The sequence below is a fragment of the Octopus sinensis genome, linkage group LG30 (genome assembly GCF_006345805.1).
Source record: "Octopus sinensis linkage group LG30, ASM634580v1, whole genome shotgun sequence".
In the NCBI taxonomy this organism is placed as follows: domain Eukaryota; kingdom Metazoa; phylum Mollusca; class Cephalopoda; order Octopoda; family Octopodidae; genus Octopus; species Octopus sinensis.
The window spans coordinates 10,464,199-10,479,010 of record NC_043026.1 but is presented as its reverse complement, the minus strand read 5'-3'; the positions used below and the strand labels follow the sequence as shown (position 1 = coordinate 10,479,010).

The following is a 14,812-nucleotide window of genomic DNA, read 5'->3' as shown; positions in this document are numbered from 1 at the left end:
AACTACGTACACAAAATGATTTACCACATATATCACAGTGATATGGTTTCTCACCTGTATGAAAACGTTTGTGGACAACCAGGGAATATTGCTGGGAGAATGATTTACCACAAATATCACACTGAAATAGCTTCTCACCTGTATGAGTACGTTTGTGAGAAGTTAACTGACTACGTACACAGAAAGATTGACCACAAATATCGCAGTGATATGGTCTCTCTCCTGTATGAATACGTCTGTGGACAACTAAGCTATATTTTCGATAGAATGATTTACCACAGATATCACAGCGATGTGGTTTCTCACTTGTATGTAAACGTTTGTGGACAACCAGGGAATATTGCTGGGAGAATGATTTACCACAAATATCACACTGAAATAGCTTCTCACCTGTATGAGTACGTTTGTGAGAAGTTAATGCACTACGTACACAGAAAGATTGACCACAAATATCGCAGTGATATGGTCTCTCTCCTGTATGAATACGTCTGTGGACAATTAAGCCAGATGTTTGATAGAATGATTTACCACAGATATCACAGCGATGTGGTTTCTCGCCTGTATGAACACGTTTGTGGATAACTGTCTCATATTTTTGAGAGAAAGATTTGCCACAGATATCACAGTCATGTGGCTTCTCCCCTGTATGACTACGTTTGTGTATAACTAACCTACAATGGTGAGGGAAAATTTTACCACAAGTATCACAGTGATACTGTCTTTCTTTCTTGTGAGTGTTTTTGTGTCTACTGAAGTCACAAAATCGAAAGAATGACTTACCACAGGCATCACAACGATATGGATTCTCATCTGCATGTTTTATTTTGTGGTGAGCTAAACTTTTAGCCTGAAGGAATGATTTCCCACAGATATTACAATGTAGCTTCTCTCTTGAATGGGTGCGTTTGTGGACAACCAAAGCAGGTTTTTGAGAGAATGATTTGCCACAGATATCACATTGATATGGCTTCTCACCTGAATGGATGCGTTTGTGAACAGACAAGTGATGAACGCGAGAGAATGATTTGCCACAGACATCACATTTATGTGGCTTTTCTCCTGTATGAATGCGTTTGTGAACAGCTAAGTGACCACTCCCAGTGAATGAGTGACCACAGATGTCACAGTGATAAGGTTTTTCTCCAGTATGAATACGTTTGTGAATCATCAACACTTGTTTTCCACTGAAGGATTTGCCACAGGTGTCACAGTGAAATGGTCTCTCTCCTGTATGTGTGCGTTTGTGAATAGTAACTTGGTTGCTTTGTGGAAAAGATTTCCCACAGATATCACAAGAATAGGGTTTCTCTCCTGTGTGGGTGCGTTTGTGAGCCTTTAAGTCACCACTTTGTGTAAAAGATTTACCACAGATATCACAGCTGTAAGGCCTCTCTCCTGTGTGAATACGTTTGTGTTTGGTTAAGTTATGTTTCAACAAGAATAACCTACCACAGATATCACAGTGATATGGCTTTTCTCCTGTATGAATACGTTTGTGTACAGCTAAGTTACCTTTCAGAGTGAATGACTTTTCACAGGTATCGCAGGGATATGGCTTTTCTCCTGAATGACATTTTTTGTGAATAGTTAGAATACACTGTTTCTGGAATGTCTTTTTACAAACATCACAGTGATATGAAGTTTTGCCCTTCTTCTTTTTCGACATCTCATCAGGTAAACCACTCCCTTGGCTTTCTTTCTTCACATTCAATGCAGCACAAACCTCAGACATTTCCCATAGACTTCCTCTCTTTCTTAGGATGTCTTTTCCTTTCTCTATTTTTATATTGTATTTCTAACAAATATCTTTGTCCTCTGGAAATATTTCATGGCAATTCCATCACAGGTTTAAATGAATATAGTTACATCTGCTTTGTATAACAGGTTCCTTTATTCTTTAAACCATCGTCTCAAGATACAATGCCTCTGCTGCCAATACCATCAGACATTCTGAAATGACAGAGAAACAAAAAAATATAAGTTTTATGAGATAATTAATAATTAATTAAACAGCAGACATTCAACATTGGAAATTTTACAATTCTTTACTGGCAAACTGTAGACATGACACCTGATTGCTTTCGAATTAAATCAAAGAAACTTGTGCTAAGATCCCTAAAGTATCTTTGGGCTTCGATATCTATGCCACTAAAGAACGTGGTAAGTAGCTTGCTTACCAACCACATGGGTCCAGGTTCAGTCCCGCGTGTCTTCTACTATAGCCTCGGGCTGACCAAAGCCTTATGAGTGGATTTGATAGACGGAAACTGAAAGAAGCTGATTGCATGACCTCGTGTGTACTGTTGGCGATTTTTTTCCCTCTGTCTTCCCTTCTCTGGATCTTTCCTTCTCCTATGTTTCTGACGAAGAGCTCCGCTCGAAATGTTAAACCCTCCTTCTTTCCTGAGCGTCCAATAATACTATATTTGTTCCACGTCCTCGCATTGTTGTGTTTTTTTGTGCTTTCTTGTTTGGATTAACTTTATATATATATATTATATGTAGAAAAATACAACCTGGGACAAGAACGTAAAACATTTAGAAGATGATACAAAAAACATGGACGGGACATTCGAAGCCTTCAATCTTCAGTCAAGAACCGGATCATCCTAGCAATTTCGGCTGATTAATCTTGAGATCGCTCCAATCTGGCCAACCCCAAGGAAAAACTAAGCTACGAGCATTAGATTTCTTGGAAAAAGGATAGAATGTATACGAAACAGGGACAGAAAAACGGACGATGCCACACGAATATAAAATACAAAAAACAATAATGGTAAAAAACAGTACAACTTAGTTTAGCTGGCGTATTTGGAAAAAATGCCTTTTTCGGCAGACGAAGACAACGATCTTCTCATGGCGCTGGTTAAAAGCCAAAAGGCTGGTTGACCAGCGGTCACGTGATAGGAGAAGAGAGAGAAAAGAAAGGGGGCAAAGGAATCAAAGAGAGAGAGAAAAAAAGAGGGACGAAGGCAACAAAGGGGGGAGAAGAGATATATATATATATATATACATACACACACAGATGTATGTGTGTTTCTCCCCCCAACATTGCTTGACAACTGATGCTGGTGTATTTACGTCCCTGTAGCTGAGCGTTTCAGCAAAAGTGACCGATAGAATAAGTCCTGGGGTCGATTTTCTTGACTAAAGGTGGTGCTCCAGCAAGGCCACAGTGAAATGATTGAAACAAGTAAAAGAGATAGTACCAACTAGTAAATATTTATTTAATATTGAACCATGTAATTCACACTCTCAAAAACGTATTCCTCTAAAATGTTGGTGGTAGGGCCAGGAAATTCCTGACTTTTCCACCCCATCCCAACCCCCGTTTTCCAAACTAAAAAAAAAGGGTTTTGTGGCATATTAGGGGACCACCGTACTTTATTCAGCAAAAAAAAAAAAGAATTTTCCAATGATTTCAAGGAGGGGGTGAAATTTCCGAGGATTCCACCCCACCAGGCCACCCGTTTTCAAAACTAAAAAAAAAGTGTTTTGTGGCATGTTGGGGGGGGGGGGCACCGTACTTCATTCAGCAAAAAAAAAAAGTATTTTCCAATGATTTCAAGGAGGGGGTGAAATTTCCGAGGATTCCACGCCACCAGACCACCCGTTTTCAAAACTAAAAAAAAAGGGTTTTGTGGAATATTAGGGGACCACCGTACTTTATTCAGCAAAAAAAAAAAAAAGAATTTTCCAATGATTTCAAGGAGGGGGTGAAATTTCCGAGGATTCCACCCCACCAGACCACCCGTTTTCAAAACTAAAAAGAAAGTGTTTTATGGCATATTAGGTCACGGTAATTTATTCAACGAAAAAAAAAAAAAAAAATGTCTCTGGGATGAGGGAGGGGTTCTAATTCCACTCCCACCCACTTTTTTCCGAAGAAAAATAAGGGGTTTGCGACACAGTAGGAGGTCAGGGTACTCGATTCCACGAAAAAAATTCAGGGCTTTTGTGTCTCTTAAAGCAACGGGTGCGTGTGTACTTAGCATAATTTACCTTTTGCGGGAAGGTCTAGTCGATTATATCGACCCCTGAGTTTCAGGTCTATATAAAGATCTTCACCCGCGGGAAAAAAAAAAGGGGGGGGCCAGTCGGGTGTTAACAAGTATGTAGAGAACGAATATGAAAAAAAAAATTGCGCTATCGACCCTGGGGGTGGGGAAAGGACTTTCGGAAAATTCACAAGATCCGAAATTTCCGTCATAACTTTCGGTAAAATGAATATATATTGATTTTTTAAAAAACCTTTTCACGGAATCCCACGTTTCTGGTTGGGGGGTAGGGTCCGATTCTCAAAAAAAAAAAAAATTAAAGTAATCGCATTTTCAAAATTTCAATTCCCCTCATATATATATATATATATATATATATATATATATATATATATATATATATATATACGTGATGCATATATGCCATCTGAATATGGCTAACCCAAAAGGGTGGATGCTACTGTAGTTTGTAGCCCCAGGAAGACACCTCCCTTTTGGGTTAGCCATATTCAAATGGCATATATGCATCACGTTGTGTTACCGCTACTGTTTATAACTCGCTCTGAGATTTATCATTATATATATATATATATATATATATATATATATATATATATAATGCCCTCAGGCCTTCAAGCAGGCTATCCACATGCTAGAAATAACAGTCAAATCTCACAAAACTGCGGTAACATATTGTAATCAATCTACTCACCTTTCTGCAAAGATTCCTTTCAGAGTAATTCCCGCAGTAATATTGTCGTGTAACGAAGCTTAACGATGTTGGTTAATAAACAGAAAGACGAAGCAGCCTCAGATAAGAAAATGTTCGTCTCTTGGCAAAGCAGACACAGGGATGGCATCCCGCCAGAAGGGACTGAAATGTGTGGTTTTATTAACTAGAGAGTTCCCGTCAAGGGAGGTGACCAATGGAAGGGAGATAACACCACACTGGGAGGGGCGGGATTTGGGGGTTGGAGCACTGCATCCTTCAAAACATCTCAAATATTTGCCCTTTTTACAGAAATAATAACTTAACACACGAATTAAAGTTTCATTTTTTCATTTTGTTATTTGAATATTTTTGCAAACCAAATCCAAAAACGAAATAAAAATTTAGGCGCAGGAGTGGCTGTGTGGTAAGTAGCTTTCTTACAAACCACATGGTTCCGGGTTCAGTCCCACTGCGTGGCATCTTGGGCAAGTGTCTTCTGCTATAGCCCCGGGGCGACCAATGCCTTGTGAGTGGATTTGGTAGACGGAAACTGAGAGAAGCCTGTCGTATATATGTATTTATATATATGTATGTGTGTGTATGTTTGTACCCCCTAGCATTGCTTGACAACCGATGCTGGTGTTTACGTCCCCGTCACTTAGTGGTTCGGCAAAAGAGACCGATAGAATAAGTACTGGGCTTACAAAGAATAAGTCCTGGGGTCGATTTGCTCGACTAAAGGCGGTGCTCCAGCATGGCCGCAGTCAAATGACTGAAACAAGTAAAAGAGTAAAAGAGTAAAGAGTATTTGTAAGGAAAAAGCTTCTCATGTTTCGCAGTCTGAAGTCTTCATTCTTGTGTGGATTCGTTTGTGTTTCTTTAATTGACTGTTAGTGCTAAATGATATTCCGCACGTTTCACAACGATAGGGTTTTTCTCCCGTGTGAGTACGGATGTGAACGACAAGACTGGAATTATTAATGAAACACTTGCCACAGATTTCACAGTGGAACGCTTTTTCCCCAGTGTGACAACGTCGGTGAATTACAAGACTATAACTAACAGAAAACGATTTGCCACAGACTTCGCAGTGATAGGGTTTTTCCCCCGTGTGACTACGTAGATGTGCAACGAGACTTTTATTAATGGAATATGATTTTCCGCAAATTTCACAACGATACGGCTTCTCTCCAGTGTGGTTACGTTGGTGGCTAACAAGACTAGAATTCACAGAAAAGGATTTACCACATGTATCACAATGGTAAGGCTTTTCTCCCGTGTGACTGCGCTTGTGGACTACAAGCTGATAATTACTAGTGAAAGATTTCCCGCATATATCACAGTGGAATGGCTTCTCTTCATCGTGTATCCTTTTATGGACTACTAGACTAGAATGGGCAAAGAATGATTTCCCGCATATTTCACAAGTGAAGGGTCTTTCCCCTGTGTGATTTCGTATGTGGGTAGCAAGATGAACTTTCTGGGTGAAAAATTTCTCACATATCCCACAACGGTAGGGTTTCTCTCCCGTGTGAACCCGTTTGTGCATTGTCAAATCACTGCTACAAACGAAACCCTTCCCACACACTTCACAGTGAAACGGTTTCTCCCCCGTGTGAATTCTTATGTGTTTTGTTAAATCACTATTATAGACAAAATATTTCCCACAAATTTCACAGTGGAACGACTTCTCGCCAGAGTGTACCCTCTTGTGCCTTGTTAAGTAGCTATAAATGATAAAAGATTTCCCGCATATATCGCAGTTATAGGGTTTCTCCCCAGAGTGGATTCTTTTGTGAGTTTTCAAGACACCGTTATCAGAAAAGGATTTCCCACAAGTTTCACAGTGGAATGGCTTTTCTCCAGTGTGACTTCGTTGGTGGGTAACAAGACGAGCTTTCTGGGTGAAAGTTTTCTCACATACGTCACAACGGAAATGTTTCTCTGGGGTGTGACTATTTACGTGGATAAGAAGAAATGATTTAAGAGAGAACGATTTGCCACAGATCTCACAACGAAACAGTTTATCTCGAGTGTGTAATATTTTGTGTGTTGTAAGATCACTGATATCGACAAAATATTTCCCGCATATTTCACAATGGAACCGTTTTTCCTTCTTGTGTATTTCTCTGTGCCTGATGACCTCCTCTTCTGAAGAGAATGTCTTCCGACAAATCTCACAGAAATATTCAACATCATTTTTCTCCACAACTTTCTCATCTCCGTCTGTCTCTCTAACCGGATCCACATTGTTAACAACAGTTGTGTTAGAAGTGTCCAAGTGATCAACGTTCTCCATATTAATTCTTGACGAACTGCTCAAAAGCTGAGAAATGTCTGTGAGACAATCTGTTATGGTTGAGTTTCTTGTCCAAGATATCACTGATCTCTGGTTACATGTCTGGAAAATATGCAAGGAAGATATATTTTCTGTACACCACAAGAATGCTTGTTGCTGACCGGGCCTGCTCTAAGCGGCACACACATTGTCGTAGATAAGGAATTCTGTTTCTAAGTTAAGAAATGTGGAGATGGTTAATGGATGGTATGAGGGTTGAAAAATATGGAAATACTAGAAGTGATAAGAAGCAGATGTTTTGGTGAAATTATCATTCTTCCACTACGAGTTGCATTGGGCAGAAACTGTAAAACAAGAAAAGATACAACAATGTAAAAGAGATGTTGGACAAAGAAAGTATGTGTGTGTGTGTGTGTTAGCTTGTGCATAGACATCTATCTGTGTGAAGGCATTTGGCTTAGTGGTTAAGGTGTTTGCTTCATGGCTGTCAGGTCGGGAGTTCAATCCCTGGAACTGCATTCTTTCTCTTTTTACTCTTTTACTCGTTTCAGTCATTTGAGTGCGGCCATGCTGGAGCACCGCCTTTTAGTCGAGCAAATCGACCCCGGGACTTATTCTTTTGTAAGCCCAGTACTTATTCTATCGGTCTCTTTTGCAGAACCATTAAGTGATGGGGACATAAACACACCAGCATCGGTTGTCAAGCAATGCTAGGGGGACAAACACATACACATATATATATACATACATATATACGACAGGCTTCTTTCAGTTTCCGTCTACCAAATCCACTCACAAAGCATTGGTCGGCCCGAGGCTATAGCAGAAGAGACTTGCCCAAGGTGCCACACAGTCGGACTGAACCCGGAACCATATGGTTGGTTAGCAAGCTACTTACCACACAGCCACTCCTGCGCGTTGCGTACTTCACCAAGAAATTTTATTTGAAAACAGACAGGAAATGTTGAAGATGATGCTGTTTCACTCAGCTGGCAAAAATGAGTGAGGGCTGTAATTCAAAGGCCTGGCCTTGTCGTGTTCTGTGTCATGCTGAATCCCTCTGAGAACCATATTAAGGGTTTGTGTGCTTGTGGAGGGCTCAGCTTCTTACACGTTAATTTCAACAAGGAGGCTGCTCCATTGATCGGATCACCTGGAACACTCATTGTGTTGACCAATGAAGCACCAGTTATACATCCATCTATCCATATCGTCCAAATAAATCAGGATTGTTCACTTATAGCTTGTAGAAGAGGACAAAATGTGTGTTGTGATGGTAATCCAAAAATTGATTCTGATCTGGAGGTGAAGTGGAAAGGGCGTAGGGGAGGTCAAGAAATCTATTAATAGATTAGTTGTTGCTTAAAAACCATTTCCCCCATCCTGCAAAATAGGGAACAGTTAATTAACAATGTAAGTGGTGATGAAATGAAATATTTAATCATGAACGTTATGGAACACCAACCCTAAATAAAGCAGGTAGCCCAGCTTTATCCACAAACAGTAACATTCATGTTAACATGAAATAATTACTACAAATGGTGGTGCCCCAGCATGGCCACAGCTCGTGAGCTGAAACTAGATAAAATAAAATATGATATGGTTATATTAAAATCATCATCATCATCATTTAGCGTCCGCTTTCCATGCTAGCATGGGTTGGACGGTTCAGCTGGGGTCTGTGAAGCTAGAAGGCTTCGTCAGGCCCAGTCAGATCTGGCAGTGTTTCTACGGCTGGATGCCCTTCCTAACGCCAACCACTCCGTGAGTGTAGTGGGTGTTTTTTACGTGCCACCTGCACAGGTGCCAGACAGAGCTGGCAAATGGCCACGAACGGATGGTGTTTTTACGTGTCACCGGCACGGGGCCAGGCGATGCTGGCAACGGAGACGAACGGATGGTGCTTTTACGTGCCACCGACACGAGGCCAGACAGAGCTGGCAAACGGCCACGAATGGACGGTGCTTTTACATGTCACCAGCACGGGGGCCAGGCGAGGCTGGCAACGGAATAAATATAAATGTGCCCTTTTAAAGCCTAGCCAGGCTCATGGGCCCGGTTTGCCGGTTTCTATGGCGTATGTGTTCCCCAGCTGGACGGGATACCAGTCCATTGCAGTGTTACTCATTTTTGCCATTGGGAAGGGCATCCAGCCGTAGAAACACTGCTAGATCAGACTGGAGCCTGGTGCAGCCTCCTGGCTTCCCAGACACCGGTTGAACCGTCCAACCCATGCTAGCATGGAAAACGGACGTTAAACGATGATGATGATGATGATATATATACAGATATGTATATATTTGTTTGTGTTTGTCTCCTGCCATCGCTTGGCAACCAACCGATGATGGTGTGTTTACGTCTTTGTAACTTAGCAGTTCGGCAAGAAACCAATAGAATAAGTACAAGGCTTACAAAGAATAAGCCCTGGGGTCGATTTGTTCGACTAAAAGCGGTGCTCCAGCATGGCCGCGGTTAAATGACTGAAACGAGTGAAAGTCTAAGTTCAACAAGTTCGGGTTAGGGGGTAAGTGGATTGCATCGAATCCCAGTATTCAGCTGGTACTTATTTTATCGAACGTATGGACAGGCAGAGGTTGACAGGCCACGATCGTGGCCCAGATAGATGCATTTAACTCATGGTCGTTTGTTGGGGTCTAATGTCACTCAAACACTCAGATATCCCCCAGAATGCAAGAGGACCAATAGTTCAACTAACGGCAGCAATCTTTCGTCTCTAGTAGACCTTTCCGTCGACTTCCGTAAAAAAATTTTTTTTTTTTACATATGGGCTTGCGGGAACTTTTGAAGTAATGAGAGCGAAAGAGACTAAGAGAAAGCGATTGTATGACGAGGGAAGTTCTTTTGAAGTTACCGTGCATGGGAAGCATTGATGTACATGTGTGTTTGATGGGGTGTGGGAGACAGACAGGGGGTTGTGTAAGTGAAGTCCTTCTGTTAGTGTGTGTGAAGAGACAGAGTAATGTGTGAAAGAAAGAGATAACTGACATTTTTTACTCGGTGTATGTGTATATGTATGTATATTACTTCAAAAGTTCCCGCAAGCCCATATGTAAAAAAAAGACATTTTTTTTACGGAAATCGACGGAAAGGTCTACTAGAGAGGAAAGATCGCCCTAACGGCTTTTCAGATGATGTAAAACGTGCCACCATTATACAACTAAGAAGATATTTTCATTATTTTGGTGGGGCGTAAGTTCGGTATAAGTACCGGATACATTTCAAGAAAGTGTATATATATATATATGAATATAAGTATGAATATAAGGAGGCGCGTGTGTGTGTGTGTATGTGTAAGCATAGATATATGTATACTTTTACACATGTGTGTACTTATATGTATATATGGATGCGCGCGTGTGCGTGTGTGTGTATGGGTACGCATGTACATGTGTATGTGCGTGTATGTGTATATGTGTATGTATGTGTGTGCGTATATTTGTATATGTATGTATGTGTATATGTATGTATGTGTATGTATATATATATATATATATGTATGTATATGTATATGTGTATGTGTATGTATTTGTATGTGTATGCATGCGCGTATATATATGTATGTATATGTATACGTGTGGGTGTGTGTATGTGTATATATGTATGTATGTATGGATGTATGTATGTATGTATACGTATGTATGTGTATGTGTGTATATGTATGTATGTATGTGTATGTGTATATATATATGTATATATATATATATATATATATGTATATATATATATATATGTATGTATTTGTATGTAGGTGTATATGTATGTGTGTATATATATTTATTGGTGTATATGTATAGACTAGCCTTCTAAGAGTGTAGACATGAATCTGTAGGTACGCGTACGTATGTGTATATACGTGAATGTATGTAGATGTATGTATGTATGAATATAACGTGTGCGTGCGTGTATGTGTATGAGTGTACGAATGAGTGAGTGTGCGTGCGTGAATGAGTGCTTGTTTTCAAGTAGAAAGATTAATGGACTTGCTGTCATAGCCAAGATGCTTGTGACCAGCGGTCAAAGATAACAAAAGTAATAAATGAAGATAATAAAATTAAAATTAGGGAATGGGTCTGTTTTTGTATGTATATATATGTGTGTATGTGTAGGTATGTATAGGTACACATATGTATATATATATATATGTATATATATGTATATATGTGTGTATGTGTATATATGTGTATATAGGGACTTGTGTGTTGTGTGTGGTGTTGTGTGTGCATGTGGATATGTGTGTGTATGCGTGTATGCGTATGTGTGTGTATGTATATATATTTTTCTGTGTGTATATGTATGTGTGGTCGTGTGTGTATATATACATGTGTGTATATGTGTATGCATGTGTGTGTGTGTGTATGTATATATATATATATATATATATATGTATATATAGAGATATATATATATATATGTATGTGTAGATATGTGTATGTATGTGTATGTGTATATATATGTATATGTGTGTGTGTGTATGTATGTGTGTATGTATATATGTGTGTGTGTGTGTATATATATGTATACATATGTGTATAGGTATAAGTGAGAATCCCCTTATTTACCTAAAACTCTATTCTTTTTAATATATATTTTTTTATCTTTTTATTTTTTTATTTTATTTTTTTATTCTTTTATTTATTCTTTTATCTAATTTACCACTGACTCCTTGACCACTCCCCCAAGTATGATATTTTGCGCTATGCCTACCCCCAAAAAAGTCCCCCACCACCACCCCTTTAAACCTGCCTAAATGTATAAATGCCAATACAATTCTTGTTAACTAGCTTCCTGAAGATTTCTCTTGAATGAAACAGTTCTAGTCCTGTAGAAGCTCCTTCTATATAATAAATATATATATATATATATATATATGTATATATGGGGGTTAGGGTTTGTGTTAGGGGTGGGAGAAAAGGGTTTCTGTTATGTTCAGAAATGTAAACAAAGCCACTTCCGGTACTTATACCGAAGGATCGCCTTTTTTTTTGTTTTTTATGTGTGCATGGTGGAGGCGCAATGGCCCAGTGGTTAGGGCAGCGGACTCGCGGTCATAGGATCGCGGTTTCGATTCCCAGACCGGGCGTTGTGAGTGTTTATTGAGCGAAAACACCTAAAAGCTCCACGAGGCTCCGGCAGGGGATGGTGGTGATCCCTGCTGTACTCTTTCACCACAACTTTCTCTCACTCTTACTTCCTGTTTCTGTTGTACCTGTATTTCAAGGGGCCGGCCTTGTCACTCTCTGTGTCACGCTGAATATCCCCGAGAACTACGCTAAGGGTGCACGTGTCTGTGGAGTGCTCAGCCACTTGCACGTTAATTCCACGAGCAGGCTGTTCCGTTGATCGGATCAGCTGGGACCCTCATCGTCGTAACCGACGGAGTGCTCGTACCTATGTGTGCATGGTAGTCTTATTTTCGTAAAATGTGCTCAGCAGTCCATGCTGTGTAGGTGCAAATCCCAGCGCTTTATGGGTTAAGGGTTGGTTAGACAAGAGCTGCAAAGCAGTTGAAGAAACCTAGAGAGAAAACGGGGAAGATTTTCTTCGTAGCGACAACAACGCGGTGCAGGCGAACGATTCCTGACGACAGCGTTAAAAGGGTTTCTCAAAATAATCGGAACATTCAACCGTAGTCATCGTATTGTAAAAACTAAAATGCATTATCCGGCAAAATAAACAATAGAGCAGTGGTTTTCAACCAGGGTTCCGCCAGTACAGTCCAGGGGTTCCGCAAGAAGTTACAAAACTGCTAAAATCGGCAGTAATTTTTAATTCTCTTGTGCAGATATGTGTGCATAAGACTATTAAATTATTGCACAGGGGTTCCCCGAGCCAGTGGAATGTTTCCTTGGGGTTCCGCTCCAGCAAAAAGTTTGAAAAGCACTGCAATAGAGAAAGCTGGGAACTACTTAAGAAGAGTGGTCCCGGTGCGCGCACTCGCGCTAGCTCGAACCTTGACTTTGTTTTTGTTTTATTTACTTTGTTTAACAAAAATTATTTACTTTGTTTTTGTGTTTTATTTACTTTATTTAAAAAAAATTATTTATTTTGTGTTTTATTTACTTTGCTAGGTAGTCGTTGTAGGATCGACTAGTCACGACTAGTACCTCGAAGGAATGCCTCTATATGTATAAATGTATATAAATATAACATTAACAGTGTTAAATATTCTAACCTTTGCAGTTTAAAAGATCAACCAAGCGCGATTGAATTGTAAGTATTTGTGATGTCGTTAAGGTGTTAGATGTATCAAATATATACATACCAGATATCATATATGAAAGAGATTTAGACAGGACAACGGAGTAGGGTTAGAGACTTTCTGAAACGTCGATTTCTAGATATAGTAATATAAATACGGTCAGTCGTGTCGCTGAAGAGTGGGAAACATCGCTGACGACGAGAGGAGGGATTTGTTTTGAAATAAGACAATTCACTTTAAGATAATTCTTAAGACTACGTCATAGAAATGCAGAGCTAGCATTTAGAAAGAGTTTCGTACTTACAACTGTAGGACTGATAATAAAATCATACAACTAGCTGTATCGCCCGGCGTTGCTCGGGTTTGCTTCGACCCTTTAGAATTGGAATTTTTGAAAAGTAAAAATTTTGCATTATGTAGCTTGTTATTCTCTTTAAGCCTTCTTCTATCATACTCTCAATTTTGGTCAACTTGCGCCGCAGGGTCTCGGAGGAGACAGTGTTGGTTGAAGGCTATATGTAGCTTGTTATTCTCTTTAAGTGAACGTTTTTCTGGTTGAAATGCACCGAAAACTGGCGACACAGCAGTCAAAAAATCGTAAAAAAAATAGGGATTTTCATAGAAAAAAAAAAGCACCTTTTTGATGGTCCGATTTGATTGTTTTCTTCTACGGAAGGAAGAGCAATCCTTCTTCTATCATACTCTCAATTTTGGTCAACTTGCGCCGCAGGGTCTCGGAGGAGATAGTGTTGGTTGAAGGCTACCAAACCTGCCATACACAGACAACTTCAGCTTTATATAGAGAGAGATTTGATATAATATATAACATTATTCTGTTGTGTCTTTTTGTAACACACTCACCGGTAAAATTTCCACTTATTTCTTATTTTCCTAAAATTTTCGTTGCGTCTTGCAACCTTTTTAATAGTCTTGACTCTTGCAAATCCCAAAACGAAATATAACATTATATTATATGACATAATATACTAGCGGGAGCCGTGGAAATTCCACCGAACGAAAATGATGAAGAGAAGTTATTTAAGGAATAAAGGATGATCTGTTATTTTTATTTTTATTTTGCTAAGTCTTTTATTCAAATTATGAGTATTATTTGATTTTAAATGACTTGCTTCGAGAGTTGCATTCGGTACGATGTGTTTATTTATTTTGGTAGTTTTTACTTTAAGCGCCCCTCCTAGCGTGAGGCATTTATGTGTAGTAATGCCCTCTATATAATATAAATAAATATATATATATGCACACACACACACATAACTCGCGTCTTTAACCATTTAAACAGACCATATCTGGTCTAAATACTCTATCTGCTTTATATTCAAACTGATCGGGTTCAGCACCTTACACTGAACCTGTAAATCATTATCGTCATCGTTTAGCGTCCGCTTTCCATGCTAGCATGGGTTGGACGGTTCAACTGGGGTCTGGGAAGCCAGAAGGCTGCGCCAGGCCCAGTCTGATCTGGCAATGTTTCTGTGGCTGGATGCCCTTCCTAACGCCAACCACTCCGTGAGTGTAGTGGGTGATTTTTACGAGCCACCGGCACAGGTGCCAGACAAGGCTGG

General features: G+C 39.7%; 5 protein-coding genes across 5 annotated transcripts in view; 2 read left to right on the top strand and 3 right to left on the bottom strand.

The window, feature by feature from the left end:
* The window catches only part of LOC115226591 (zinc finger protein 728-like), a 73,131-nt gene extending 70,831 nt beyond the window's left edge, over nucleotides 1–2,300 (bottom strand). The window contains exons 1-2 of the mRNA XM_036515147.1: nucleotides 2,291–2,300; nucleotides 139–1,950 (exon numbers count right to left, since the gene is read on the bottom strand). Coding sequence (XP_036371040.1) covers nucleotides 139–1,732 — 1,594 coding nt within the window. The 5' untranslated portion in view covers nucleotides 1,733–1,950; nucleotides 2,291–2,300. The remainder of the gene's footprint in view (nucleotides 1–138; nucleotides 1,951–2,290) is intronic.
* The window catches only part of LOC115226337 (zinc finger protein 271-like), a 478,512-nt gene that overhangs the window by 211,182 nt on the left and 252,518 nt on the right, over nucleotides 1–14,812 (top strand). The window lies entirely within an intron of this gene.
* The window catches only part of LOC118768553 (zinc finger protein 239-like), a 225,563-nt gene that overhangs the window by 166,784 nt on the left and 43,967 nt on the right, over nucleotides 1–14,812 (top strand). The gene's annotated exons all lie outside the window — the stretch shown is intronic.
* The window catches only part of LOC115226522 (gastrula zinc finger protein XlCGF17.1-like), a 371,227-nt gene that overhangs the window by 353,331 nt on the left and 3,084 nt on the right, over nucleotides 1–14,812 (bottom strand). The window lies entirely within an intron of this gene.
* On the bottom strand, nucleotides 5,537–7,009 carry LOC115226592 (zinc finger protein 665-like). Its single transcript, XM_029797605.2, has one exon. It carries the CDS (start codon nucleotides 7,007–7,009, stop codon nucleotides 5,537–5,539), a length of 1,473 nt encoding a protein of 490 aa, XP_029653465.1.